At 44.3% G+C, this 26,814-nt stretch overlaps 1 protein-coding gene across 6 annotated transcripts in view; it reads right to left on the bottom strand.

Moving 5' to 3' along the window:
• The window catches only part of ACAP2 (ArfGAP with coiled-coil, ankyrin repeat and PH domains 2), a 154,756-nt gene that overhangs the window by 88,855 nt on the left and 39,087 nt on the right, over nt 1-26,814 (bottom strand). For all 6 annotated transcript variants that reach the window (XM_038749263.1, XM_038749265.1, XM_038749266.1 and 3 more), the window contains exons 2-4: nt 17,420-17,477; nt 13,321-13,440; nt 9,342-9,395 (exon numbers count right to left, since the gene is read on the bottom strand). In XM_038749263.1, the coding sequence (XP_038605191.1) occupies nt 9,342-9,395; nt 13,321-13,440; nt 17,420-17,477 (232 nt within the window). The remainder of the gene's footprint in view (nt 1-9,341; nt 9,396-13,320; nt 13,441-17,419; nt 17,478-26,814) is intronic.

The raw sequence follows: 26,814 nt of genomic DNA, 5'->3' as shown, positions 1-26,814 counted from the left end.
AGTGCTTAGAACAATGCTCTGCACATAGTAAGCGCTTAACAAATGCCATCATCATTATTATTATTATTATTATCTACTAAGCCATCCTTCTTCTCAATGAATCCAGTGCTGTGGACTGCCTACTATGGAGTAGAAAATTGTAAGCTGCCAGAGGGGAGCATTCCAAAGTTTTACATACGGATGGGAGAATATATATATATATATATATATATATATATATACAATATATATACATATATATATAATATATATACATATATATATAATGGCATTTATTAAGTGCTTACTATGTGCAGAGCACTGTTCTAAGCGCTGGGGAATTTACAAGGTGATCAGGTTGTCCCACGTGGGGCTCACAGTCTTCATCCCCATTTTACAGATGAGGGAACTGAGGCCCCGAGAAGTTAAGTGACTTGCCCAAAGTCACACAGCTGACAAGTGGTGGAGCCGGGATTTGAACCTGCCCTCCCCACCCCAAACTGGATACCATGATACACAAGTACACAAGACCCCTGAACATCCTTTACACTGTAAGCCCACTGTGGGCAGGAATGTGTCTGTTTATTGTTCATTCACTCATTCGTACTTGTTGAGCGCTTGCTGTGTGCAGAGCACTGTACTAAGCACTCGGAAAGCTTAGAGAAGCAGCGTGGCTCAGTGGAAAGAGCCCGGGCTTTGGAGTCAGGTCATGGGTTCAAATCCCAGCTCCACCAATTATCAGCTGGGTGACTTTGGGAAAGTCACTCCACTTCTCTGTGCCTCAGTTACCTCATCTGGAAAATGGGGATTAAGACTGTGAGCCCCCCCGAGGGACAACCTGATCACCTTGTAACCTCCCCAGCGCTTAGAATGGTGCTTTGCACATAGTAAGCGCTTAATAAATGCCATCATCATTATTATTATTAAAGCACAATTTGGTAACAGATGATCATTCATTCATTCTTTCAATCGTACTTATTGAGCGCTTGCTGTGTGCAGAGCACTGTACTAAGCACTCAGAAAGCTTAGAGAAGCAGCGAGGCTCAGTGGAAAGAGCCCGGGCTTTGGAGTCAGAGGTTATGGGTTCAAATCCCAGCTCCGCCAATTATCAGCTGGGTGACTTTGGGAAAGCCACTCCACTTCTCTATGCCTCAGTTCCCTCATCTGTAAAATGGGGATTAAGACTGTGAGCCCCCTGTGGGACAACCTGATTACCCTGTAACCTCCCCAGCGTTTAGAACGGTGCTCTGCACATAGTAAGCACTTAATAAATGCCATCATTATTATTATTACAGTACAATTTGGTAACAGATGATCATTCATTCATTCAATCGTATTTATTGAGTGCTTACTGTGTGAAGGACAGTACTAAGCGCTTGGGAAGTACAAGTTGGCAACATAGAGAGACGGTCCCTACCCAACAACGGGCTCACAGTCTAGAAAGGGGTCAGAGAGGTGCATGGGTCCGAGGCATGAAGCCAACCCCCTTTTCCCGACTGGTATATTTTAATGTGCCTTCTGGCATCCGGGCCAGGGAGATCCAAATGGGCACCGTCAAAACTTGCGTATACGGCACGGAGGTAGTCCTGCCCTTATTGTTCTTCATTCATTCATCCAATCGTATTTATTGAGCGCTTACTTTGGGCAGGGCGCTGTACTAAGCGCTTGGGAAGTACAAGTCGGCAACATAGAGAGACGGTCCCTACCCGACAGCGGGCTCACGGTCTACATTCAGGGAGACAGAGAACAAAAGAAGGAGCCAGGCAGCGATAGCTCGCTGCTCCTTCTGGAGGAACACGGGGCGACAGGGTGGGCGGACAGGCTCCCCGCCCTTCTCACGAGCCGGGACACTCTCCGTCTCGTCTCCCCCCGCGGCGACGCTTTCCTCCCCACGCCTTTTATTCCCCGCCGGCCCGCTAGCCAAGCTCCCCAGCGAGAGTGACGTGGCCCAAAAGATGGAGCGTGGGCCAGTGAGACGGCTGAGCCACAGCGGAGCAGGGATTAGAACTCGGGTCCTTCACCCTCATTCATTCAATCGCATTCAATCGCAAAGGCCTTCCCAGACTGAGCCCCTTCCTTCCTCTCCCCCTCGTCCCCCTCTCCAACCCCCCCATCTTACCTCCTTCCCTTCCCCACAGCACCTGTATATATGTTTGTACATATTTATTACTCTATTTATTTTACTTGTCCATATCTATTCTATTTATTTTATTTTGTTAATATGTTTGGTTTTGTTCTCTGTCTCCCCCTTTTAGACTGTGAGCCCACTGTTGGGTAGGGACTGTCTCTATATGTTGCCAATTTGTACTTCCCAAGCGCTTAGTACAGTGCTCTGCACGCAGTAAGCGCTCAATAAATACGATTGATGATGATTTATTGAGTGCTTACTGTGGGCAGAGCACTGTACTAAGCTGCTGTGGCTCAGTGGAAAGGGCCTGGGCTTTGGAGTCGGAGGTCATGGGTTCAAATCCCGGCTCCGCCAATTGTCAGCTGGGTGACTTTAGGAAAGTCACTCCACTTCTCTAAGCAGTTTATCGGGAACTAAAATGTCTGTGGAGATGGAGATGCTTCTGTTTCTTTTCCAGCCCTATTGCCGCTCCAGAAAGAAACCTTCAGTAGTGGCTTTCCTCTGGCTCCCTCCATTTGGGCCTCTTCTCCCTCAAGTGATCTTGTATTACCCGTCTTACCTCCTTCCCTTCCCCACAGCACCTGTATATATGTTTCTACATATTTATTACTCTATTTTACTTGTACCTATCTATTCTATTTATTTTATTTTGTTAATATGTTTGGTTTTGTTCTCTGTCTCCCCCTTCAAGACTGTGAGCCCACTGTTGGGTAGGGACCGCCTCTATATGTTGCCAACTTGGACTTCCCAAGCGCTTAGTACGGTGCTCTGCACACAGTAAGCGCTCAATAAATATGATTGATTGAGTGATTGATTCTCTGTGCCTCAGTTACCTCATCTGGAAAATGGGGATTAAAACTGTGAGCCCGTCGTGGGACAACCTGATCACCTTGGAACCTCCCCAGCGCTTAGAATGGTGCTTTGCGCATAGTAAGTGCTTAACAAATACCAACATTATTATTACTAAGTGCTTGGAAAGTACAACTGTTGTATCGTACTCTCCCAAGCGCTCAGAACAGTGCACTGCACAGAGTAAGCGCTCGATAAATACGACTTAATGAATGACTGAAACCTTGTGAGCGGCAAAGCACGCCTATTGTACGCCCAGCTTGGGGCTGGGTCAACTTGTACTTCCCAAGCGCTTAGTACAGTGCTCTGCACACAGTAAGCGCTCAATAAATACGATTGATGATGATGATGATGATGATGGGACCATCTACCCTCATCCACCCTGCTGATCGTGAAACCAACCGGCACCAAGTCCCCGGCGGAGGTGAACTGGAGACGGCCACAGCCAGCACCTGCGCTGCACTCAATCAGTCGTATTCTTGGACGGCTTCCTGCGCGCACAGCACTGTACTAAGCGCTTGGGAGAAAACGGAAATATAGCAATAAAACACGCAGGTATCAATCTTTCGAATTCAGCCCACGTTTCCCTGAAGAATTTGGGAGAGGAGAAGGAGGGTTGGCCTCTGCCAAGGAGGTCTTTGTGGGGTCTAGAACTGCAGTGGAGCGTTCAGGCCAACGGTCTCCACAAGGGAAATCATCACTTCTCCCAACTGTTGCAGAGCTCGAGTCGTGCAGGTCATTGAATCAACGGCTATTAGGTTTATCTGAGCCCCACGGCATCATACCAGACAAAATCATTTCACTCTACTTTGACTCCATTTGCATAAATTATCTACAAACGGTCTGAAGCATCTTTTAGTTTATCTTTTAAATAATAATAATCATCATCATCATCATCATCATCAATCGTATTTATTGAGCGCTTACTAATGGCATCTCCCCCCCATCTTACCTCCTTCCCTTCCCCACAGCACCTGTATATATGTATATATGTTTGTACATATTTATTACTCTATTTATTTTACTTGTACATATCTATTCTATTGATTTTATTTTGTTAGTATGTTTGGTTTTGTTCTCCGTCTCCCCCTTTTAGACTGTGAGCCCACTGTTGGGTAGGGACCGTCTCTAGATGTTGCCAACTTGGACTTCCCAAGCGCTTAGTCCAGTGCTCTGCACACAGTAAGCGCTCAATAAATACGATTGATTGATCGATTGATTGATCTGTTGAGCGCTTACTATGTGCGAAACACTGTTCTAAGCGCTGGGGGTGGTACAAGGTGATCAGGTTGTCCCACAGTCTTAATCCCCATTTTTCCAGAGGAGGGGACTGGGGCCCAGAGAAGTGAAGTGACTTGCCCGAGGTCACACAGCTGGCAAGTGGCGCAGCCGGGATTTGAACCCTTGACCTCTGACTCCCAAGCCCGCGCTCTTTCCACTGAGCCACGCTGCTTCTTTAAAGATTAAAGCCTCTCATCTAGAATGATAACCGTGGCATCTGCTAAGCACTTACTATGTGCCAAGCACTGTTCTAAGTGCTGAGGATAGATACACAGGCAGTAAGTGAGGGGGAGACTTTGGGCAGCTGGGCCCTGATTATTTTACAGTTGTCAGGGAAGTAGATGGCAAGGACATCACTCTTCTTGCATTCACCTGCATAAGAGATCAGAATAATAATAATTATGGCATTTGTTAAGTGCTTACTATGTGCAAAGCATTCATTCATTCAATTGTATTTATTGAGCGCTTACTGTGTGCAGAGCACTGTACTAAGCGCTTGGGACGTACAGGTTGGCAACATATAGAGACGGTCCCTACCCAACGGCGGGCTCACAGTCTAGAAGGGGGAGAAGGACAACAAAACATATTAACAAAATAAAATAAATATGTACTTTTCTAAGTGCTTGGGGGGATGAGAAGCAGCGTGGCTCAGTGGAAAGAGCCCGGGCTTTGGAGTCAGAGGTTATGGGTTGGAATCCCGGCTCCACCACTTGTCAGCTGTGTGACCATGGGCAAGTCACTTCACTTCTCTTTGCCTCAGTTCCCTCATCTGCAAAATGGGGACTAAGACTGTGAGCCCCATGTAGGACAACCTGATAACCTTCTATTTACCCCAGCGCTTAGAACAGTGCTTTGCACATAGTAAGCGCTTAACAAATACCATCATTATTATTATTATTATTATTACAAGGTAATCAGGTTGTCCTACATGGGGCTCACAGTCTTAATCCCCATTTTACAGATAACTGAGGCCCAGAGGAGTGAAGTGACTTGCCCAAAGTCACACAGCTGACAAATGACGGAGCTGGGATTAGAACCCATGACCTCTGACTCCCAAGCCCGGGCTCTTTCCACTGAGCCACGCTGCTTCACTTCACTTGTACATATTTACTAGTCTATTTATTTTGTCAATGATGTACATCTAGCTTTACTTGTATTTATTCTGATGACTTGACACCTGACCACACGTTTTGTTTTGTTGTCTGTCTCCCCGTTCTAGACTGTGAGCCCGTTGTTGGGTAGGGACCGTCCCTATGTGTTGCCAACTTGTACTTCCCCAGCGCTTAGTACAGTGCTCTGCACACAGTAAGCGCTCAATAAATACGACTGAATGAATGAATGAAAAGCAGTGTGGCCTACTGGCCAGAGAACCAGCCTGGGAGTCGGAAGGCCTGGGCTTCTAAATCCCAGCTCCACCACTTAGTCCAGTGCTCTGCACACAGTAAGCGCTCAATAAATAAGACTGAATGAATGAGTGAACTTGGGCCAGTCACTTCATTTCTCCGTGCCTCGGTTACCTCATCTGTAAAACGGGGATTAACAGGAGCAGCCCCATGTGGGACATGGACTGTGTCCAACCTCATCCCCATCTGCCAAGCTAGCTCTCTTCCTCCCTTCAAGGCCCTGCTGAGAGCTCACCTCCTCCAGGAGGCCTTCCCAGACTGAGCCCCTTCCTTCCTCTCCCCCTCGTCCCCCTCTCCATCCCCCCCATCTTACCTCCTTCCCTTCCCCACAGCACCTGTATATATGTATATATGTTTGTACATATTTATTACTCTATTTATTTTACTTGTACATATCTAGTCTATTTTATTTTGTTAGTATGTTTGGTTTTGTTCTCTGTCTCCCCCTTTTAGACTGTGAGCCCACTGTTGGGTAGGGACTGTCTCTATATGTTGCCAATTTGTACTTCCCAAGCGCTTAGTACAGTGCTCTGCACATAGTAAGCGCTCAATAAATACGATTGATTGATTGATTGATTACCGTGTATCTACCCCAGCGCTTAGTTCAGTGCCTGGCACATAGTAAGAGCCTAATAAGTACCATTAAATAAATTAAATTAAATAAACCCAGTCAGACACAGGCCTGGATAGGTCTGTGGGCGGGGGTTTGAGTAAGGAAACCAAACTTAATAGTCCTTCCCAGTTTCAGTCCTTCAAGTGGTGGTCCTAAGGGGACAGGGCTAGAGGAACGAGGCAAAGAGAAAATGAGCTTGTGACAAGCCTGGCAGCTGTGCCGCCACCGCACAATCACACGTACTCAGAAGTCCCAGTACTGTTGTGGTGACAAATTCCATCGGCACTCTGGGGTGACCACGCACACGCAACTCCTTGTGACCGCAAGGCCCCAAACCTCTGGGAATCAGTACAAACCCAGTCTGATATCAATCAATCAATCAATCGTATTTATTGAGCGCTTACTGTGTGCAGAGCACTGTACTAAGCGCTTGGGAAGTACCAGTTGGCAACATATAGAGACAGTCCCTACCCAACAGTGGGCTCACAGTCTAAAAGGGGGAGACAGAGAACAAAACCAAACATACTAACGAAATAAAATAAATAGAATAGATATGTACAAGTAAAATAGAGTAATAAATATGTACAAACATATACACATATATACAGGTGCTGTGGGGAAGGGAAGGAGGTAAGATGGGGGGGATGGAGAGGGGGACGAGGGGGAGAGGAAGGAAGGGGCTCAGTCTGGGAAGGCCTCCTGGAGGAGATGAGCTCTCAGTAGGGCCTTGAAGGGAGGAAGAGAGCGAGCTTGGCGGAGGGGCGGAAGGAGGGCATTCCAGGCCCGGGGGAGGGCGTGGGCCGGGGGTGAATGGCGGGACAGGCAGGAACGAGGCACGGTGTGGAGATTAGCGGCGGAGGAGTGGAGGGTGCGGGCTGGGCAAGGAGAGAAGGGAGGTGAGGTAGGAGGGGGCGAGGTGACGGACAGCCTTAAAGCCGAGGGTGAGGAGTTTCTGCCTGATGCGCAGATTGATTGGTAGCCCCTGGAGATTTTTGAGGACCAGATATGGGTTGAGATATCAGCAGAAGCAGCATTAATTGGGTGCCCACTGGCGCTTGGAAACCTAAAAAGCAGGCAAAGAGCCCACACTAGCCCTCTCGAAGGGCTCTAAAATCCAGCCATTAAACAACCGTTTGGTGGGGATTCAGTTCAATAACCCGAAGGGCTCCTCATGCACCGGACTGGTCTTACCTTGGAAGAATAAGTCTCGCCTTCCTTGAATCGTCAATTAGAAAAACACAACGACATTCGAACATTCAAACACACAGAGCCGACAGGATGAAGGAAAAACGTGATTCCATTTCAAGCCCACTTCTCCGCCTGAGCTCCAAGTGTGCAAAAGCTGCTTTCTCACTCACCGTGAAGCCAACTATGAATCTTGTAATACCTCCCTCTACACAAAATCAAAGAGCGGCATTGACCGGTCCCCAAAACACCACCTCAAGAAAACTGAGATGAAATAAATGATTGATAGGCGTTCACTACGCCTAATACTACTACTGGTTTTAATACACTTTGGCATCTTACGGCAGCCGGGCCCTAGATAGTTGATGAAAAGGGATCACAAGAAGCACAGAGCGCAACTTGAGGCTGAACATTTACTGATTTCAAGACAGACAAAAGATGGAAAAGAAACACAGGTACTGAAGTGCTCAATCTGATATGCTGACAAAGCTTTTTCTTCTTACTTTTTTTGTGAAAAACGCATTCTGTCCAGGTAACCACATTTATACTCTTCTGACTGAAATTGCCGGTAAGAGAATCAATCGATAGGATTTGAGTGCTTACTCTGAACGCTGTACTAAGTGCTTGTGAGAGTACAACCAATAACAAACAATCTCTGCCTTTCAAACAATCTCTTTTCAATCTAGCGGGGGAGATAGAAACTAAAATAGATTACAAAGAGGGAGGAAGTTAAAGGAGTTAAAGATAAGTACTACCAGGAGAAGAGGAAGGTTAGCCCAGGAAAGAGTATCAAGGGATGCCTTAGTACTGAAGCAGAAATTTGAAGAGGCAGGAGGGGGGTGATGCGAGAGACTAGGGGAGGGAGATGAGCGCTCAATCAGGGAAGACCTCCTGGAGGAGAATTTCGGAAAGGCTTTGAGGACGAGGAAAGCAGCGGTCTGCACATCGGAAGCACTCACTTAAAACCGTTGATTGGTTGATTGAGAGAAGTGAAGGGCAAAGGTGGGGTGCAGAGAGAGAAAAGAGAGAGTACATATGGAAGAGACAGCAAGCTACTTGAATGACTTAACCGCGTGGCTCAGTGGACAAGAGCATGGGCTTTGGAGCCAGAAGTCATGGGTTCGAATCCCAGCTCTTCCACATGTCTGCTGTGTGACCTTGGGCAAGTCACGTAACTTCTCGGAGCCTCAGTTTCCTCATCTGTAAAATGGGGATTAAGACTGTGAGCCCCACGTGGGACAACGTGATCACCTTGTATCCCCCCCCCAGCGCTTAGAATAGTGCTTTGCACATAGTGCTCAGGATAGTGCTTTGCACACAGTAAGCGCTTAACAAATGCCATTATTATTCAGCGCTTAGAACAGTGCTCTGCACCTAGTAAGCGCTTAACAAATGCCATTATTATTATTAAAGCCAACAGTCAGGAGTTTCTGCTTGTCGCAGACAGGAACGGCCAATCACCGAAGGTTTCTGAGTAGTGGGGAGACGTGTGCCCAAATAACATTTCAGAAGAATGAGAATCAGGTTAAAGATTGAGTTACAAGGAACACAAAATGTAACATTTCTTCTGTTCTGAATTAGATGCAGAGCCAAAGGACCGCAGCCATTTCGCTTCTTTGGCTTTTCTGTCGGCTATTGCACAAGATGGTTCTCCAAAATCACATCGGAAAAGAGCTCATCTTCAACTTTGGACAAACCTTGGAATTACCTCCTCTAAAATGTAAATGCATGTGTTTTACAGAAAAGGTGCTACAGTGGGGATTACGGTCCCCGGTGGATTTAAAATTAGTATCAATCCAACTATAAGACCATTTATGTTATTTTCAAATGCTTACTAAAAATTTACCATAATGTTTTTCAAAGAGAAATCAGCCAAAATGATGTCCCAGTTACGGTTACTTACTGTGTGAAAATTGATCATTTCTTGAAAGCTTTCGGAAAACTTTATCAAGCTTGTCTGTAAAAGAAAACAAGACAACCAAAACGAGTTACATTTGCAGAGTCAGTTGGAGGAAAAAAAATAAGTATACTGAATGCAACTGTACCTATCTGTAAGAGCTCATAATCGACTTTCATAATAATAAATACTATTGACTGAGTGACTGCATGAATAATAATTATGGTACTTGTTAAGCACTTACTTTGTGCCAAGCACTGTTCATTCACTCATTCAATCGTATTTACTGAGCGCTTACTGTGTGCAGAGCACTGTACTTAAGCGCTTGGGAAGTACAATTCAGCAACAGAGTCAATCTCTGCCCACAATGGGCTCACAGTCTAGAAGGGGGGGAGACAGACATCAAAACAAGGAAACAGGCATCAACAATAATAATAATAGTAATATAGTAATATAATAGAGAAGCAGTGTGGCTCAGTGGAAAGAGCTCGGGCTTTGGAGTCAGAGGTCATGGGTTCGAATCCCGGCTCTGCCGCATGTCTGCTGTGTGACCTTGGGCAAGTCACTCCACTTCTCTGTGCCTCAGTTACCTCATCTGTAAAATGGGGATGAAGACTGTGAGCCCCACGTGGGACGACCTGATCACCTTGTAATCTCCCCAGCGCTTAGAACAGTGCTTTGCACATAGTAAGCGCTTAATAAATGCTATTATTATTATTATTATTATTATTATTATTAGTATTAGTATTAGTATTACTCTATAAATAGAACTACAGACATATACCCAGCAAAACAAGTAAACAGGCAAAGTGAGGGCGATGGGGGAGATACAAGTTAATCGGGCTGGATGCAGTCCCCGCCCTACATGGGGCTCCCACTCTCCAGATGAGATAACAGAGGCCCAGAGAAGTTCAGTGACTTGCCCAAGGTCACAGGGCAGGCATGTGGCGGAGGCAGGATTAGAACCCAGATCCTCCTGCTCTATGCACTAAGCCGCGCTGCTGCCTCAGCGCCAGGACCAACTCCACACGGGAAGACTTCAGAGGTTAAACAACAGTGTCCGCATCAGCTGTGTTTACAGGAACAAACAGAAGCAGCGTGGCTCAGTGGAAAGAGCGCGGGCTTTGGAGTCAGAGGTCATGGGCTTGAATCCCGGCTCCACCACGAGTCTGCTGTCAAGTCACTTCACTTCTCTGAGCCTCAGTTACCTCATCTGTAAAAATGGGGATTAAGACTGTGAGCCCCACGTGGGACAACTTGATCACACTGTATCCCCCCCAGCCCCAGACTGAGCCCCTTCCTTCCTCTCCCCCTCGTCCCCCTCTCCATCCCCCCATCTTACCTCCTTCCCTTCCCCACAGCACCTGTATATATGTTTGTACATATTTATTACTCTATTTATTTATTTATTTTACTTGTACATATCTATTCTATTTATTTTATTTTGTTAGTATGTTTGGTTTTGTTCTCTGTCTCCCCCTTTTAGACTGTGAGCCCACTGTTGGGTAGGGACTGTCTCTATATGTTGCCAATTTGTACTTCCCAAGCTCTTAGTACAGTGCTCTGCACACAGCTGGTGCTCAATAAATACGATTGATGATGATGATGATGATGATGATGAAATAGAGGCGGCAGTGAAAGTGAACCTGTTTGCAGATGCCTAGCTTTTTGTGCCATTTAGCTCCGTTTCAGGCACAGAAGTGTTACTGGCCCACAATTCTTCTACAGCCTGACTGGCTTCCGACGAAGTAAGGTGAGCTAGTCTAAAGATCAAAGGGCGATGGTGAGGGGATAAGGAGGGATGGGATTTGAAGGCTCCACAGAGGTTGGCTGCTCTGCTAGCCATAGGAAATGGGGGAGCAAAGTCCCTTGGACAGCGCTAATACAATCAATCAATCGTATTTATTGAGCACTTACTGTGTGCAGAGCACTTTACTAAGTTCTTGGGAAGTAAAAGTTGGCAACATATACAGACGGTCCCTACCCAACAGTGGGCTCACAGTCTAGAAGCGGGAGATAGACAACAAAACCAAACATATTAACAAAATAAAATAAATAGAATAGATATGTACAAGTAAAATAAATACAGTAATAAATATGTACAAACATATATACATATATACAGGTACTGTGGGGAAGGGAAGGAGGTAAGATGGGTAATACAAGAGCACTTGAGGGAGAAGAGGCCCAAATGGAGGGAGCCAGAGGAAAGCCACTACTGAAGGTTTCTTTCTGGAGCAGCAGTAGGGCAGGAAAAGAAACAGAAGCATCTCCACAAACATTTTAGTTCCTGATAAACTGCTTTGCAGGTTAAGACCTTGCCACTACGACTGTACTGATAAATTTTAAAAAGTTCCTTCAATTTGGGACTGGAAGATAACATTCATTCATTCAATCGTATTTATTGAGCGCCTACTGTGTGCAGAGCACTGTACTAAGCGCTTGGGAAGTGCAATAATAATAATGGCATTTATTAAGCGCTTACTACGTGCAAAGCACTGTTCTAAGCGCTGGGGAGGTTACAAGGTGATCCCACGGTGGGCTCACGGTTTTCATCCCCATTTTACAGATGAGGTAACTGAAGCCCAGACAAGTGAAGCGACTTGCCCAAAGTCACACAACTGACAAGCGGCGGACCCAGGATTTGAACCCATGACCTCTCACTCCAAAGCCCGGGCTCTTTCCACTGAGCCACGCTGCTTCTACAAGTTGGCGACATATAGAGACGGTCCCTACCCAACAACGGGCTCACAGTCTAGAACGGGGAGACAACAAAACAAAACATGTGGACAGGTGTCAAGTCATCAGAATAAATAGAATTAAAGCTAAATGCACAACATTAACATCATTAACATGCAAGAGAAGTATATATAACCATATTTCTTAACGGTATTTGTTACAGGCTTACTATGAACTGAATTAAGCACTAAATCAATCAATCAATCGTATTTATTGAGTGCTTACTATGTGCAGAGCACTGTACTAAGCGCTTGGGAAGTACAAATTGGCATCACATAGAGACAGTCCCTACCCAACAGTAGGCTCACAGTCTAAAAGGGGGAGACAGAGAACAGAACCAAACATACCAACAAAATAAAATAAGTAGGATAGAAATGTACAAGTAAAATAAATAAATAAATAAATAAATAGAGTAATAAATATGTATGTATGTATGTATGTATGTATGTATGTATCCAGCACTAAATTAAGTGCTGGATCAGTACAAGGTTGGACAAAGCCCATGTCCCACATGGGGGCTCACAGTCTTAATCCTCATTTTACAGAGCAGGTAACAGGCCCAGAGAAGTGAAGTAACTTACCCAAGGTCACACAGGAGACGAGTGGCAGAACTGGATTAGAGCCCAAGTCCTTTAACTCAGAGGCCCTTATGCCACGCTTCTTAGACGCGTAGACTGTGATCCCCATGTGGGGCAAGGAAGCAGCGTGGCTTAATGGAAAAAGCCCGGGCTTTGGAGTTGGAGGTCATGGGTTCGAATCCCAGCTCCACCATTTGTCAGCTGTGTAACTTTGGGTACGTCACAACTTCTCTGTGCCTCAGCTAACTCATCTGTAAAATGGGGACTAAGGCTGTGAGTCCCATGTGGAACAACCTGATAACCCTGTATCTATCCCAGCGCTTAGAAAAGTGTTTTGCACATAGTAAGCGCTCAATACCATTATTATTATTATTATTATTATTATTATTTATTATTAACTGGATTATCTTGTAGCTTGCCCAGCATTTAGTATAGGAAAAGTGCTTAATCAATACCAAAATTTTTATTATTCGGGTGGCACGTGCAATTTTATGCTCCAAACCTGCACATCTTAAAGGAGCTGACCGACAACTTCTGATGCATAAAAGACAAAAGCGTTAGTGTATTAAAACAGGAAAAACACAGGGTGATATTACCTTGCTTTTATCAGCTTTTTCAGTCTTCCACTGCATTTCCTAACTAGGATTACTATCGTTTTGAACACTCACCTCAACTATCGCATCATTGCATGAATACTGTGCCAGATCTCGGATTCCATTCCTGAACTGCTTATTTGCAGCACAAAATGCTTTCCCGGTATCAATCATTACAATACACATTTTCACAAGCTGAAAAAAAAAAAGTTACAAAACAGAATGATTTTATTGGATGTGACAAAGTTTTGAAATTAAACTGGTGGTAACTTGAGCTCACTAATAAGCCCAAAAAATGAAGAGAAGGTTGGTTGTTTTTTTTTTTTAAGATAACGTACCCAGTTCAGAAATACAAATGTAACGAGTACAAATGTAATGCCCCTGTAAAGACTGTCCTCCAAAAAATGTGGGACCTACCAGAAACTTCCTGTTTTTGGAGAAAGTAGTGAGAGAAGTGAAGAACTCAGAACAGTCCTCCAAAATATTATCTTCAACTAATGCTCAATTTCCAGGCATCCCATTCTTCAGGGAGACTGATAACGTTCAGAGCCCCCCAGATCAATGCTAAGTGTAGCTTAAGTCTTGTCATCTTCATGTGGTTGAGGGTTTTACGGGAGAGGAAACAGAAGGGAATTTGGGATGTCAGGGGAAGGGCCCAAAATTCCTCCAACTGCTTGGGAGTTGCATAAAGTCATTCTGTCGCTAAGAAAATTTGCCCTGCTTTCCAGCTCTTCCAAAAACTCTGCCTTTTTTTTTCCCCACCACTGATTTTGAGACACATTGTTTAGCCTTTTTCGGAAACTTTGTAAAAGTCTATTTATAGCCCACTTTCACCTGGTTGCGGCTAACATTTGTGGACTTCAATCAGTCAATCAACCTTATTTCTTGAGTGCTTACTGTGAGCAAAGCCCTGTACTAAGCACTTGGGAGAGTACAATATTTGGTAGACACGCTCCCTGCCCATGATGAGCTTACCATCTGGGGGAGAGACCAACATTAATATGAATAAATTATATGTATATAATAATAGTAATAATTTTGGCATTTATTAAGGGCTTACTATGTGCAAACCACTGTTCTAAGTGCTGAGCACTGTTCTAAGCGCTGATATCTGAAAGATAACCGCTTTCTTCCTCTAAAGGCTGTAAAACATTATGTGTACATTTTAGGGAATGTGTGACAGAACCCATTCTTGGTTCTTTGAGTTTGTTTTAATTATTTACAAGGTTCTGCTTACTGAAGACTGTAACTGGCGTCTCTTCCTCTAGACTGTAAACTCGCTGTGGGGTGGGAACGTGTCTACTACTTTCCCAAGCGCTTACAGCAGTGCTCTACACACATTCAGCACTCAATAAATACCACCGATTGATTAGTAAACACAACTATTCAACAGTTCTTAGGACCCTGCAACTTGCAGGCCAATGAGGCTCATCGGGGAGAGTGTTTATTCAAAGATTAAAGTTCACAAAGCAGAATCGCATTTCCCAAAGACATACGGACATTTTTAGAATGCTGGAAAGTTACTGCAGAAAACCGTCTTAAAACTAACTCAGCTTAAAAGATGTACTTTCTGGAGTCCTTTTCCTCCCTGGGCCCAATTCCCTACTAACCTCCCTTCCTTCCCAGAGCCTGCGTCAACTCGAAATTAATTCCTACCAGCCCAGCCTGACAGGCTCCAGTTTGACCACGGCTAGGACACGTTTCATCTAAATGGTTTTAGAGAACATTAGGGATTAAGAGAGGGGAGCACAAACAGTGCTATCATTTAACACCGACTCATTTCAGAATGAAAAGAAACAGAAACCAGAACACAGAGTTCGAGGGCCTCATTTGCTACAGATCTACACCCATGTATAATCCCAATATGACGTAAATTTCCAATGGAAGGAAAAACAGTATGCACTACAGATCTACACCCATGTATAATCCCAATATGATGTACATTTCCAATGAAAGGAAAAACAGTATGCACAGAAGTTGACCAAATCAATGGCTCTGCCTTTCGGGTCACCTTCTATTTGGAAAAATTACAGTGTGGTCATTAACAGGGGACAATCACTCTGCTTTTAATTATCAAGACGAAGTTCAAGGAACAACCACTTTGAATAACGAAACCTTGAAAGAATTCTCTGGTTCGGTAGTTAATAGAGAGAATCAATGAAAAACAAATCCATCTTCAAAGAATCCAGACCATAACACTGGACAGGGTTCGAATTGACAACTGATCCCGGTTAAAAAGACGGCAAGTTCCGCTCAGTTCTAGCAAGCTGTGAAAGCAGAGACTACGATTGATACAATTGTCAAGCACTGTTTAAAGCTACTGTAGTATATGTTAAATGGCTACTGTGTGCCGAGCACTGTTTTAAGATGTTCTGGTATTTAAGCGCTTACTATGTGTCAAACACTGTTTTAAGCTAATACAGTATTTGTTAAGCACTTCCTATGTGTCAAAAACTGTTTTAAGCTAATACAGTATTTGTTAAGCGCTTACTATGTGTCAAAAGCTGTTTTAAGCTAATACAGTATTTGTTAAGTGCTTACTATGTGTCAAACACTGTTTTAAGCTAATACAGTATTTGTTAAGCACTTACTATGTGTCAAGCACTGTTTTAGGCGCTGGGGTAGACACAAGTTAATCAGGTTGGACACAGTTGCTCACAGTTTAGGAGGGAGAACAGGTACTGAAGCCCCACTTTACAGTAGAGAAAACTGAGGCACAGAGAAGTTGTGATTTGCCAAGGTTGTGAGTTGTGACTTGTTTTTTTTTTGTCTGTCCCCCCCTTCCAGACTGTGAGCCCGTTGTTGGGTAGGGACCGTCTCTGTATGCTGCCGATTTGTACTCCCCAAGCGCTTACTACGGTGCTCTGCACACAGTAAGCGCTCAATAAATACAATTGAATGAATGAATGAATTCATATTTTCCCCTGAGAAGCCCCCCAACTGCCCTATAAAAAGTTTCCCTTTGCCAAGCGGGAACTATTTCCTCAATTTTCTGCAGGGCGAGGGATCCACACTCCTCCAGCTGTATAATTTGATTTCCCCACCCCCAAGGAATGAGCGTTCTTACGAACATCAACCTGCTTTCATATCATTGCAAGGAAAAGCGTCATTTTTTTTTGGAGACACGTCATTTATCCCCCTAGTGAAAGGTAGGATTTAGAGGAGCCACAAAGCGTTGAAATGCTTTTGGGTTTTGACCATGGGCAAGTAAATCTGTTGACTCCCAGAATGACATTCTACTGAGAAAACAGTGGCTGCCACACAATGCTGTGGCAATCCTGGATACTGCCAAGTCTAAATTTAGCGGGCACGGTCAGGCCTGTTCCCCCAGTGATGTTTAGGACATAGTCCTAACAAGAGGAGAGAGGATAGATTTTATGTGACCTCCTCTAGACCCTTCAAATTCGACACTGCTATAATTGAAAAGATTTTTGCCTGGTTCCATCATTCCTTCTCTCCCTAAGCAGTACATCAGCCAGTACTGTCACCTATTTTGCCTTCACTGCAGAGCAATAATATACTCAGTTCCCCACAAAAATCAAGCAGTTGGGGAAAAAAAAATAAACGCTCATCTTTGCAAAGATAGGCACGACAAGTTTCTAACGGGGATAAAAATAGATAGCACAGTGCAGCAAAGAAGTATGCTTCTAGCTAACAAAAAGTATGCTAACAAAAAGATTTTGTTGGCAAAAACAGTATGTTCTACAAATGCCAGAATGACGGCTAATATTTCAGATTTGTTGCCTGCAGTAAACATTTCTGACACTACCCTGTTGTGGCTAGGAACCAGAGGTTTTACAACGCTATTTGCTCATATATGAAACTAGTTAAATCAGCCACGTTTCGAACCTTTCAGTCTTGCTTCAGGAATGATTCTCCCTCAAATGTCTACGTCCTAGTAAACACTCAATTACTCTAGAGCATCTAGGTCGTAGCAAGTCCAACACTTCACCAGCAATAGCTACTGAAAGGCAGACTTGCCAAATTTAGCCCGACACCCTTATAACGCCGCTAACCCCAGGCTCTATATGTCTGGGTGACACTGTTGCCCGGACCTGCGGAGCCTCTAGTTTTAAAATGATAATAAAGGAGCATGATCTACAATGGCCTTTACGCCGTCTGAATGGGTTGCACGGGACTGTTGTTTTCCAAAGTATGACGCTGTATTGCTGACCTTGTCCAGTTTTAATTCCAATTCGGCCACATCTGCTTCTACTTCTTCCAGAGCGGCCCTGCAAAGGGGAATACACAATATGAGAATCCAAATTTCGTTCTACCGGGTTTCGTAAATGCTTTTTGCCAAAAACAACAGACATTTCTCGGCTTGAAACAATTCACACACAATACAGAAAGTTGAATTTAAATCCATGCAATTGCTTGGTAAATTATTTGCATGTCATCGAGATTATTAATTTAATGGCACAGCAGATTATGCAATTATGTTCAATCCACTCTATTATCAAAAAAAATAAAGAAAAAAGAAAGCTCGGCCCAAATTACCCAAAAGCACACATAGTTGACATATGCGAATTAGGAACCAGTTCCTAGCATGCAGTACGTGTCTACGATTTAAACGCAGAAATCGACCTTTGAGTTAAAATAATTTCACATGTTGTACAGCACATAGAACTCGGAAGTACTGTAAAGACGAAATCTCTGGCAAGCAGACAGTAGAGATTCTCCTTGTTGCTCAAAGCATCCAGAAAGGCTGACAAGTCAGGATGGTGATGTAACTGAACACCTGAAATTGATACATGAGTTTTATCTGCTCTCCCACCTCCTGAAATGGTGTTCTGTATAGCGAAGTGGATAGAAAATAGGGAAAACAAATGAGCCACGATGGCCCACAAACTTAGTAGTTCATCTGTTTGCCTTCTCCAAACCTGTCAGTGCAACAGAGACCCACAGACCACAAAAGTGCAAAATAGAGGCAGAAAAATGGTATTTTTCTGACCCTTCTTTCTTATTGTGAAACAGGAAGGATCAAATTAAGCATCTCTCTGCAATTCGGGGCAACGAGGAAACAGGTAAAAGGGCGGAGCATATAAAAGGGGAGCAGAGTGAAGAAAGGGAGAGCAAGGTATGGGGAAAAACACAATGAAAGAGGGATAAATCAAAGAAGAGAAGCCACAGAACCATGAAAGTAGGGCCAGGAAAAAAAAAATAATCAGAAAGAAGTGAGTCTCTGTAAACTTTCTTCATAAAGAGGGTTCGCAGTGTGCCTAAGAAGCTGTCAAAGAGCCCATAATGATCCCACTTTTTTTTTTAATGGTATTTAAGAGCTTACTCTGCACCAAGCATTGTACTAAGTGCTGGGGTACAGATGAGCTAATTAGGTTGGACACAGTCCAGGTCCCACTTGGGGCTCAAGGTCTTCATCCCCATTTTACAGATGGGGTAACTGCGGCACAGACAGGTTAACTGGTTTGCCCAGGATGACACAGCAGACAAGTGCTCTGCACACAGTAAGCGCTCAATAAATACAATTGAATGAATGAAAGTGGCAGAACTGGGATTATAACCCAGGTCCTCTGGCTCTCGGGCCAGGGCTTAATCCACTAGATCAAGCTGCTTCCCAGTACTAAATAGGGATGAGGGGGAGGTATACGCTAAACAAGAATAACCACATTCATAGCCAAGTACTTTATAATCCTGGGGAAACAGTTTGCCAAGGAGCTTTTCCCCTCTGGACTCCTCCCTCCTCCTCCCATCCTCCCTTTACTTCATCAATTTCCAAAGGCCATTCTCATTCTTCCCGGACAAAATTCCCAGCACCACTGCTGCTTTGGTGTTTAGGACTCAATCCCTGCTGGGAAGGAACAATTTCTATGTCGATATCATCAGGCAGGGTGACTCAGCTCACCACCACTGAGCAAGTTTAAGACAACTCTTAGATTTTTTGCTTTTTGTTTAAAAGGGTACCCAAAAAATGTTGGTTTTAGAACAATAAGCTCAGCACAAACATTTCTGATGGTATGAGTAGTTTACACTACAAATCACAGCCAAGGCCAAAGGTGGAGGGCTTCCCGTGTGCAGAGCACTGTACTAAGCACTTGGGAGAGTACAATACGATCGAGTTGGTACGGTCAATCCCTGCCCACAGGTAGTTTACATCTAGAGGGAGAGTAAGAAGATTAACACCCAGCAATATGCGAGTCAGAAAGCTACCTTAAAAGTTTCATGGTACATGTTTCTCTGCTTCATGAAGACATTCTTAGATCACCTCTTAGTTCCCTGAATTCAAGCTTCATTTCATCTTCCCCAGGCACGGAAGATAATAATACCACACGTTGTGCCAGGAAATTTCTACAATCTTTCCGGTAACGAACTGATCCAAGTTACACAGACTCCACACTTTCAGATGCAAATTTTGAGGTAGAAAGTGTTTTTTTTTTTTTTTTTTTTTTTACAGACGATTAAAGGACTGGATATTCAACATTGCCTTAAATATAACCACCAGCTTGTCTTTTCACTTCAGAGCCGTGGCTGTTTCCACGGTGTTCTTCCCTGCGGCATACGTGCTGTCAAAGAGCTGCCGGTCAGCGGCGATGGCAAAAAGTCCAGCCACAGCCTCGCCGGTCTTTTAAAGAAGTGTGTGTCCCCTCTCGGTTTATTCTTCTCATAGTCCATGACTTCTCCTAGTCTGCCTGAAAGAGTAGCACGGGCCTGGGAAGCAGAAAACTTGTCAGTCGCTCTGCCGATTGCTTGCTGTGTAACCTTAGACAACTTTTCTGGGCCACAGTTTCCTCAACTGTAAAATGGGGCCTGAATACCCGTTCTTCCTCCCACTTAGACTCTGAGCCCTGGGCTGGACAGGGACTATGTCCAGCCTAATTAACTTGTACCTATCCCAGTGCTTAGAACAGTGCTTGACACATGGTGTGCACTTAAATACCACACACACACACACACAAAAAAAAGGACTCTCTTTCCTCCTCCAATGGATACCCCAGTTACCTAACTCTCGGAAAAACTGTAATTTTGCTTTGAATTTCCTTTTAGCCTAGTCTACCCACCCTCAACGATTAAACAGCTAGTGTGGAACAGTGGCTATGGGTAGGTCCCCTGAAATCAGAAATTAATAAAATTCAACTTTCTGAATAACCTGGAACGTTGTACCCTGAGCTGCCTTCTAAAACAAAAACAGAATTCAAGTAAAACAGACGATATGGTCTTCACCTCTACCTCTGAGCAGTTCATCTGTTGCATGTGCTCACATACAGCTAGTTTTTGTTGACTAGAAAGAGCAATTAAAATACAACACACAGTAATGGGATTCAAGTCGGGCAACAGAAGGAAAAGGTCGATGTTCAGAAATGTATTTAAAATGAAAAATATCACAGTTGGTTCTGAGAATACTTAGCCTAAACTCCTAACTATTGCTCCAAAAATATACATATCACTGTCACACATAATTTACTGGAAAGTCGGATCTCAGCAGGTACGTGTCACATGAGCGCTGCATTTTCTGGGTTGCGAAAACAGAAAACGAGTGTGAAAGAGGAAGGGGACAGCTTCAGCTTCAAACAAAACTTGCCAACACCTTCCTTGATGGGGTCAACTATCATGAGATCAAACCATAAACTGCTACAAAAGGCAACAAAGAAATAAGTATATAGGCCAATTAACAAATCACCTAAGAAAAATTTAAATATAAAAATCTGGGGCTCTGGATCACTATAACCTCTCAAGGAGGACAATGAATGCATCACCCAACAAATGCACATGAATACAAAATAAGATCTTCTGACAAGATCTGAGTTTCACAGTCCCCCACCCTCCCTTAACACTAGGACCTCCATCTGTAACAATCCCTTTCTTCTATCCTGCCCACCTGTTTCACTTGGGCCACTTGCTAACATTTAGCTTCAAACTCAGATGTATCATATCAAATTCCATAAGATTTGAAAAAGTAAAGGATACTAAAACAAGGAGTAAATTTTTTAAATGACATTACTTGATCCCCAAAGCAGTGTTTGGACAACCTTCCCCATCTCCTACCTCAAAAAGAACTTCTTTAGTACCAAAAAAAACCCAAAACCACCCAAATTCTCAGAAAACCAGAGCTAATGAATTGGGAGGGCTTCCTGGCTTTGAGAATTGTGAATGGGTTGCACTTTACTTGCTACAAGGAAAAACCTGAAAAAGGGCTAACTAAATACAAGTCTCCAAGCAAGAGATATTTTCTACTTCACGGAATTTAGATAATAGTAAACTATTATCAATTTATACTGTTAAGAGGGTTATCAAAAAGGCAAATAGTGTTGAGACTATCTTTAAAATCAAGTTGAATAGTGCTTTTGCTAAACTTTCCTCTGAATTAAACATGTGTCCTTGACAGATAATCAATTTCGAGGCATGACATGCTTAGCACTGTTTGTTATGCTCTACCAGTCGAGGCCGGGACTGGGGAAGGGTAGCTGTAAGCTTTCCAGAAATTCTTGCCATTAACCAAGGCACATTCTTGAACTTTTTCAATACATTTTTGCAACTGATGTCACCTGGTCTATCATTCTGAATGTTACTGTTAAGGAGCAGCATGGCCTCGAGGATAAGAAGGACCTGGGTTCTAATCAATCAATCAATCGTATTTATTGAGCGCTTACTGTGTACAGAGCACTGTACTAAGCGCTTCTAATCCCAGCTCTGCCATTTATCTGCTGTGTTACCTTCGGTAATTCACTTCTCTGTGCCTAAATTACCTCATCTGTAAAAGGGGGATTAAGACTATAAACCCCATGCGGGACAGGGACCGTGTCCCACCTAATTAACATGTATCCACCCCAGCGCTTAGTACAGTGCCTGGCATACTAAGTGCTTGACAAATACCATGAACAACAAACAGCAGTAGTCCCAAACCAGTCCCAACAGAGCCTTCAAATACTCTAAAGATCGCGATGGTGAGGATGGTATTTAAGCGCTTACTATGTGTCTAGCACTGTTCTAAGCACTGCGGTAGATACAAGCTAATAAAGCTAATAAGCCTGAGCCCACATAGGGCTCACAGCCTTAATCTCCATTTTCAGATGAGGTAACTGAGGCATAGAGAAGTTAAGTGACTTGCCCAGGGTCACACAGCAGACAAGTGGCGGAGTGACTATCCTTAATACAAATGCACTGTCAACGCACAAACCAGTTTACAGGATTTAGATAGTGAGAGTCCTAGGAGCAGTGACTGTGGATTAGAAATTAATGTTGCAGCAGTTCACCGTTCTTCCATCTCACCCCAGCTCAGCTGCATAACGTTCAGACAAGAACGAAGGCCGGGGCCACCGTCATCCAAAGCGTAGAGTCACGGCGGGACGGAGCTCAGGGCCGAGTAAATATTGCCATGGAAAATCTCTGTTCAAAGGCTCTGAATGCTCATTGGACTACAAGTCCCTGGAGTCAAAGTGGAAAAAAACAGAGCCTTAACTGGGGTGGGGATGGGAACGACCCCACCAGGATTCGGGAGCAGAAAAATTTGTGGTTCCAAGCAAGTCGTATTCCACATGCCCGGGATTAGGACCAAATGACTGTGAGCAGATGTCACGAAACGTTCCCATGTGCACAAACTGTAAGAACAGTACGAGGCATAAAACCAAGTTGGTTACATAGCCCCTGTCCTTAAAATACCTCTTTTAACCCAGTTTTCCCCTATCCATCCCTTGCTGGCTTTAGGGACCCTCGAGTAATAAAGGCAACAGTACTATTTGCTTGACAAACCTATACCAAGCCCTGAGTTTCCTTGGCACTCCTCCTTAGCCGTGATTCTGCCTGTCCCAAAATTCCTGAGACTAACAATTAATCAATCATTTGTTTTTACCGAGTGCTTCCTGTGTGCAGAGCGCTGTGTTAAGTGCTTGGGAGAGTACGGCAATAACACATTCCCTGCTCAGGAAGAGCTTACAGTATAGAGGAAGCCACGGACTTGAATATAAATAAATTAAATTACGGATATGTATAAAAGTGCCGTGGGGCTGACGGGGTGGAGGCAGTGAATAAAAGCTGCAAATCCAAGTGCACAGGCGATGCAGAAGGGAGTAGGAGAAGAGGAAGTGAGGACCTAATCGGGGAGGGCTTCTTGGAGGAGATGTGCTTTTAATAAGACTTTAAGGTGGGGAGAGTGATTGTCTTAAAAGGGAGGGAGTTCCAGGTCAGAGGCCAAATGTGGGGTCAGTGATGAGACAGAAGAGACTGAGGTGCAGTGAACAGGTTGGTGTTACAGGTGTGAAGTATGTGGGTTGAGTGGTAGTGGGATATCAGCAAATCAGGTAGGAGGGGGCAAGGTGATTGAGACCTTTAAAGCCAAAACAAAGAAGATTCTGTTTGATGCAGAGGTGGATGGGCAACCACTGGAGGTTCTTGAGGAGAGGGGAAACATGGTCTGAAGGATTTCGCAGAAAAACCTTGCAGGCAGCAGAGTGAAGCGTGGACTGAAGTGAGGAGAGACAGGAGGCAGGGAGGTCAGCGAGGGGGCTGAAGCCGTAATCCAGGTGGGAAACGTTAAATGCTTGGATGAACATGGTAGAGGTCTGGATGGAGACGAAAGGGTGGATGGTAGCAAACTGAGAAGGCTAAACCAACAGGATATGGTGACAGACTATGTGGGTTGAGTGAGAAAGAAGAGTACAGTGTAAACATCGAGCAGAAATCTTACCAATCGAGATGTAGAAAATTCATGAACATTTAGACCTGCTGTTTGTCAACAGACAAGCTGATACGATTCCTTTGAGAAAAATGAAGGTTTCAGGCTCTAGACTGTAAGCTTCCTGTTGTCAGGGAACATGTCTATCAGCTCTGTTATACTGTACTCCCCCATTTCCTAAAGCCCCCCTTTTCCTCAGCTCACCCTCCCCTCCATGTCACCCCGACTCGCTCCCTTTCCTATAGTCCCCTCCCCCTGCCCTTGTGTATATACGTACATATCTATAATTCTATATTGATGCCTGTTTACTCGTTTTGCTGTGTCTAATATCTATAATTCTATTTATTTATTTTAATGCCTGTTAACTTGTTTTGATGTCTGTCTCCCCCCTTCTAGACTGTAAGCCCGGTGTGGGCAGGAATTGTCTCCGTTTATTGCCGAACTGTACTTTCCAAGTGCTTAGTGCAGTGCTCTGCACAGTAAGCACTCAATAAATACGAATGAATGAATAAATAATGTGAATTTAAGGGCCTGTGAGACGGGGTAGATGGTGGTGAGCAGGTCCGGGGGAGGGCAGGCTTTCCCCTAATGGCTGATGAGGAATCCTCTAAATCCTCGTTAAAACCTTTCCCGTTAACATTCACATCCCTCCCCTTTAAGGGGGCTGATTGGGGTCTGCTCTCACCCCCGAGTTCCGTCCTCATTTGGAGAGAGAACCCAGTTGATGATTTGTCATTGCTGGGACTAGCACACCTTTAGAGGCAAGGCCCAATTTATTAACAGATTATAGAATATCTCTATAGGTCCAGCGCGCCTCAGATCACTCCGTGGATTCCAGTTCTCTTCTCCATACACAGTGGGCTTAACGAACGGGTGACTGTATTGATTTTCCTCTTCTTGGCACCCTCCCTACACTCGTTGTTGGGTAGGAACCGTCTATGTTGCCAACTTGTACTTCCCAAGCGCTTAGTACAGTGCTCTGCACACAGTAAGCGCTCATTAAATACGGTTGAATGAATTCTTTTCCTACAAACATTCATTCTGAGAGAACTTCCCTAAAAGCTTTGAGTACAATCCTTACTATTTATGCTATGTAGAAAGCCTACCAAAGCTGCCCTTTTACATAGGTACCCCTGGAGACCTGTCAAACTGTCCCGTTTTTAATGTCTCGAAGTGATGTTCCTGTGAGGTTATCATTTGGAAATCTTCATGTCGGAATGGTGCTACTATCGGGCTACTGACTATTACAGCTCCATAAGAAGATCGGGGCTGGAGGGAGAAGGAAGACAGACTAAAATGTGGAACAACCTGGCACGGTGCTGCTGCTTCTGTTCTTTCTAAGCTGGAAGTCATCATCATCGATCACATTTATTGAGCGCTTACTATGTGCAGAGCACTGTACTAAGCGCTTGGGAAGTACAAATTGGCAACAAATAGAGACAGTCCCTACCCAACAGTGGGCTCACAGTCTAAAAGGGGGAGACAGAGAACAAAACCAAACATACTAACAAAATCAAATAAATAGAATAGATATGTACAAATAAAATAAATAAATAATAAATAAATAAAATAAATTAATAATAATAATAATAATAGTAATAGTAGGAAGTAACGGCTTAACCCCTAGAACCAAAGTCTCCTGCTCAAACGGGAAGTTCCAGGAGCGGAACTACTATCTAATGAGGTCATTACACTCCAAGCTGCAGTGGCCTGCGGCTACAAAGTTTGGGAAGTTGTTTGGGACTGGACTCTTCATGACCTGGGTAGCTGGACCTGGAGGTCCCAGCTGGTCCTGTTTATCACTGGACATAATAATAATAATAATAACGGTATTTGTTAAGCGCTTACTATGTGCAAAGCACTGTTCTAAGCGCTGCGGGGGATAAAGGTGATCAGGTTGTCCCATGTGGGGCTCACAGTCTTAATCCCCGTTTTACAGATGACGGAACTGAGGCACAGAGAAGTTAAGTGACTTGCCCAAAGTCACACAGCCGACGAGTGGCAGAGCCGGGATGAGAACCCACAACCTCTGACTCCCAAATCCAGGCTCTTTCCACTGAGCCACACTGCTTCTCACTCTGAACCTCTCTCTTTTGTGTTGTTTTCCTATTATTTTACTTCATCTTCCACATTTTGTCTCTCATCAAACCCTTGCCCATTTTATTCTTCGACTGTGAGCCCCTGGAGGGTCAGGGACCATGCTGAATGCTTACCTGCAGGTTTTTTCCTAAGTATTTAGTCTAGTGCCCTGGACTGGACTGTATAGGAAGCAGCACGGCCTAGTGTAAGAGCATGGGCTTGAGAGTCAGAGGACGTGGGTTCTAATCCCAGCTCCCGCTACCTGTCTGCTGTGTGACCTTGAGCAAGTCACTTAACTTCTCTGTTCCTAGTTACCTCATCTGTAAAATGGGGAATACGCCCGTGGGCCCTACGTGGGACAATCTAACTACCCTTTATCTGCCCCAGCGCTTAAACCAGTGTTTGGCACATAGTAAGTGCTTAACAAATGCCATAACTATTATTATTATTAGTAGTAGTAGTAGTAGTACACATGTCCCATGAGGGACAGAGACTGTGTCTAATTTCTTTTTTTTTTTACTGGTACCTGTTAAGCGCTTACTATGTGTCAAACACTAATTGCTGGGGTGGGTACAAGTCAATTAGGTGGGACACAGCTCCTGTCCCACATGGGGCTCACAGTCTTAAGTGGGAGGGACAACAGGTAGTGAATCCCCTTTCTACGGCTGAGGAAACTGAGGAACAGGAGTTGTGACTTGTCCAGAGTCACCAAGTTAGCAGTTGGCACCTGTGATTTCTTTCCCAGCATTTTGTTCAGTGCTCCGCACACAGTACTGAGCCCCTTCCTTCCTCTCCCCCTCGTCCCCCTCTCCATCCCCCCATCTTACCTCCTTCCCTTCCCCACAGCACCTGTATATATGTAT

Source organism: Tachyglossus aculeatus, chromosome 7 (assembly GCF_015852505.1).
Source record: "Tachyglossus aculeatus isolate mTacAcu1 chromosome 7, mTacAcu1.pri, whole genome shotgun sequence".
NCBI classification, from domain to species: domain Eukaryota; kingdom Metazoa; phylum Chordata; class Mammalia; order Monotremata; family Tachyglossidae; genus Tachyglossus; species Tachyglossus aculeatus.
The sequence above is the reverse complement of the archived record's forward strand: the minus strand, read 5'-3'. Positions and strand labels throughout refer to the sequence as shown.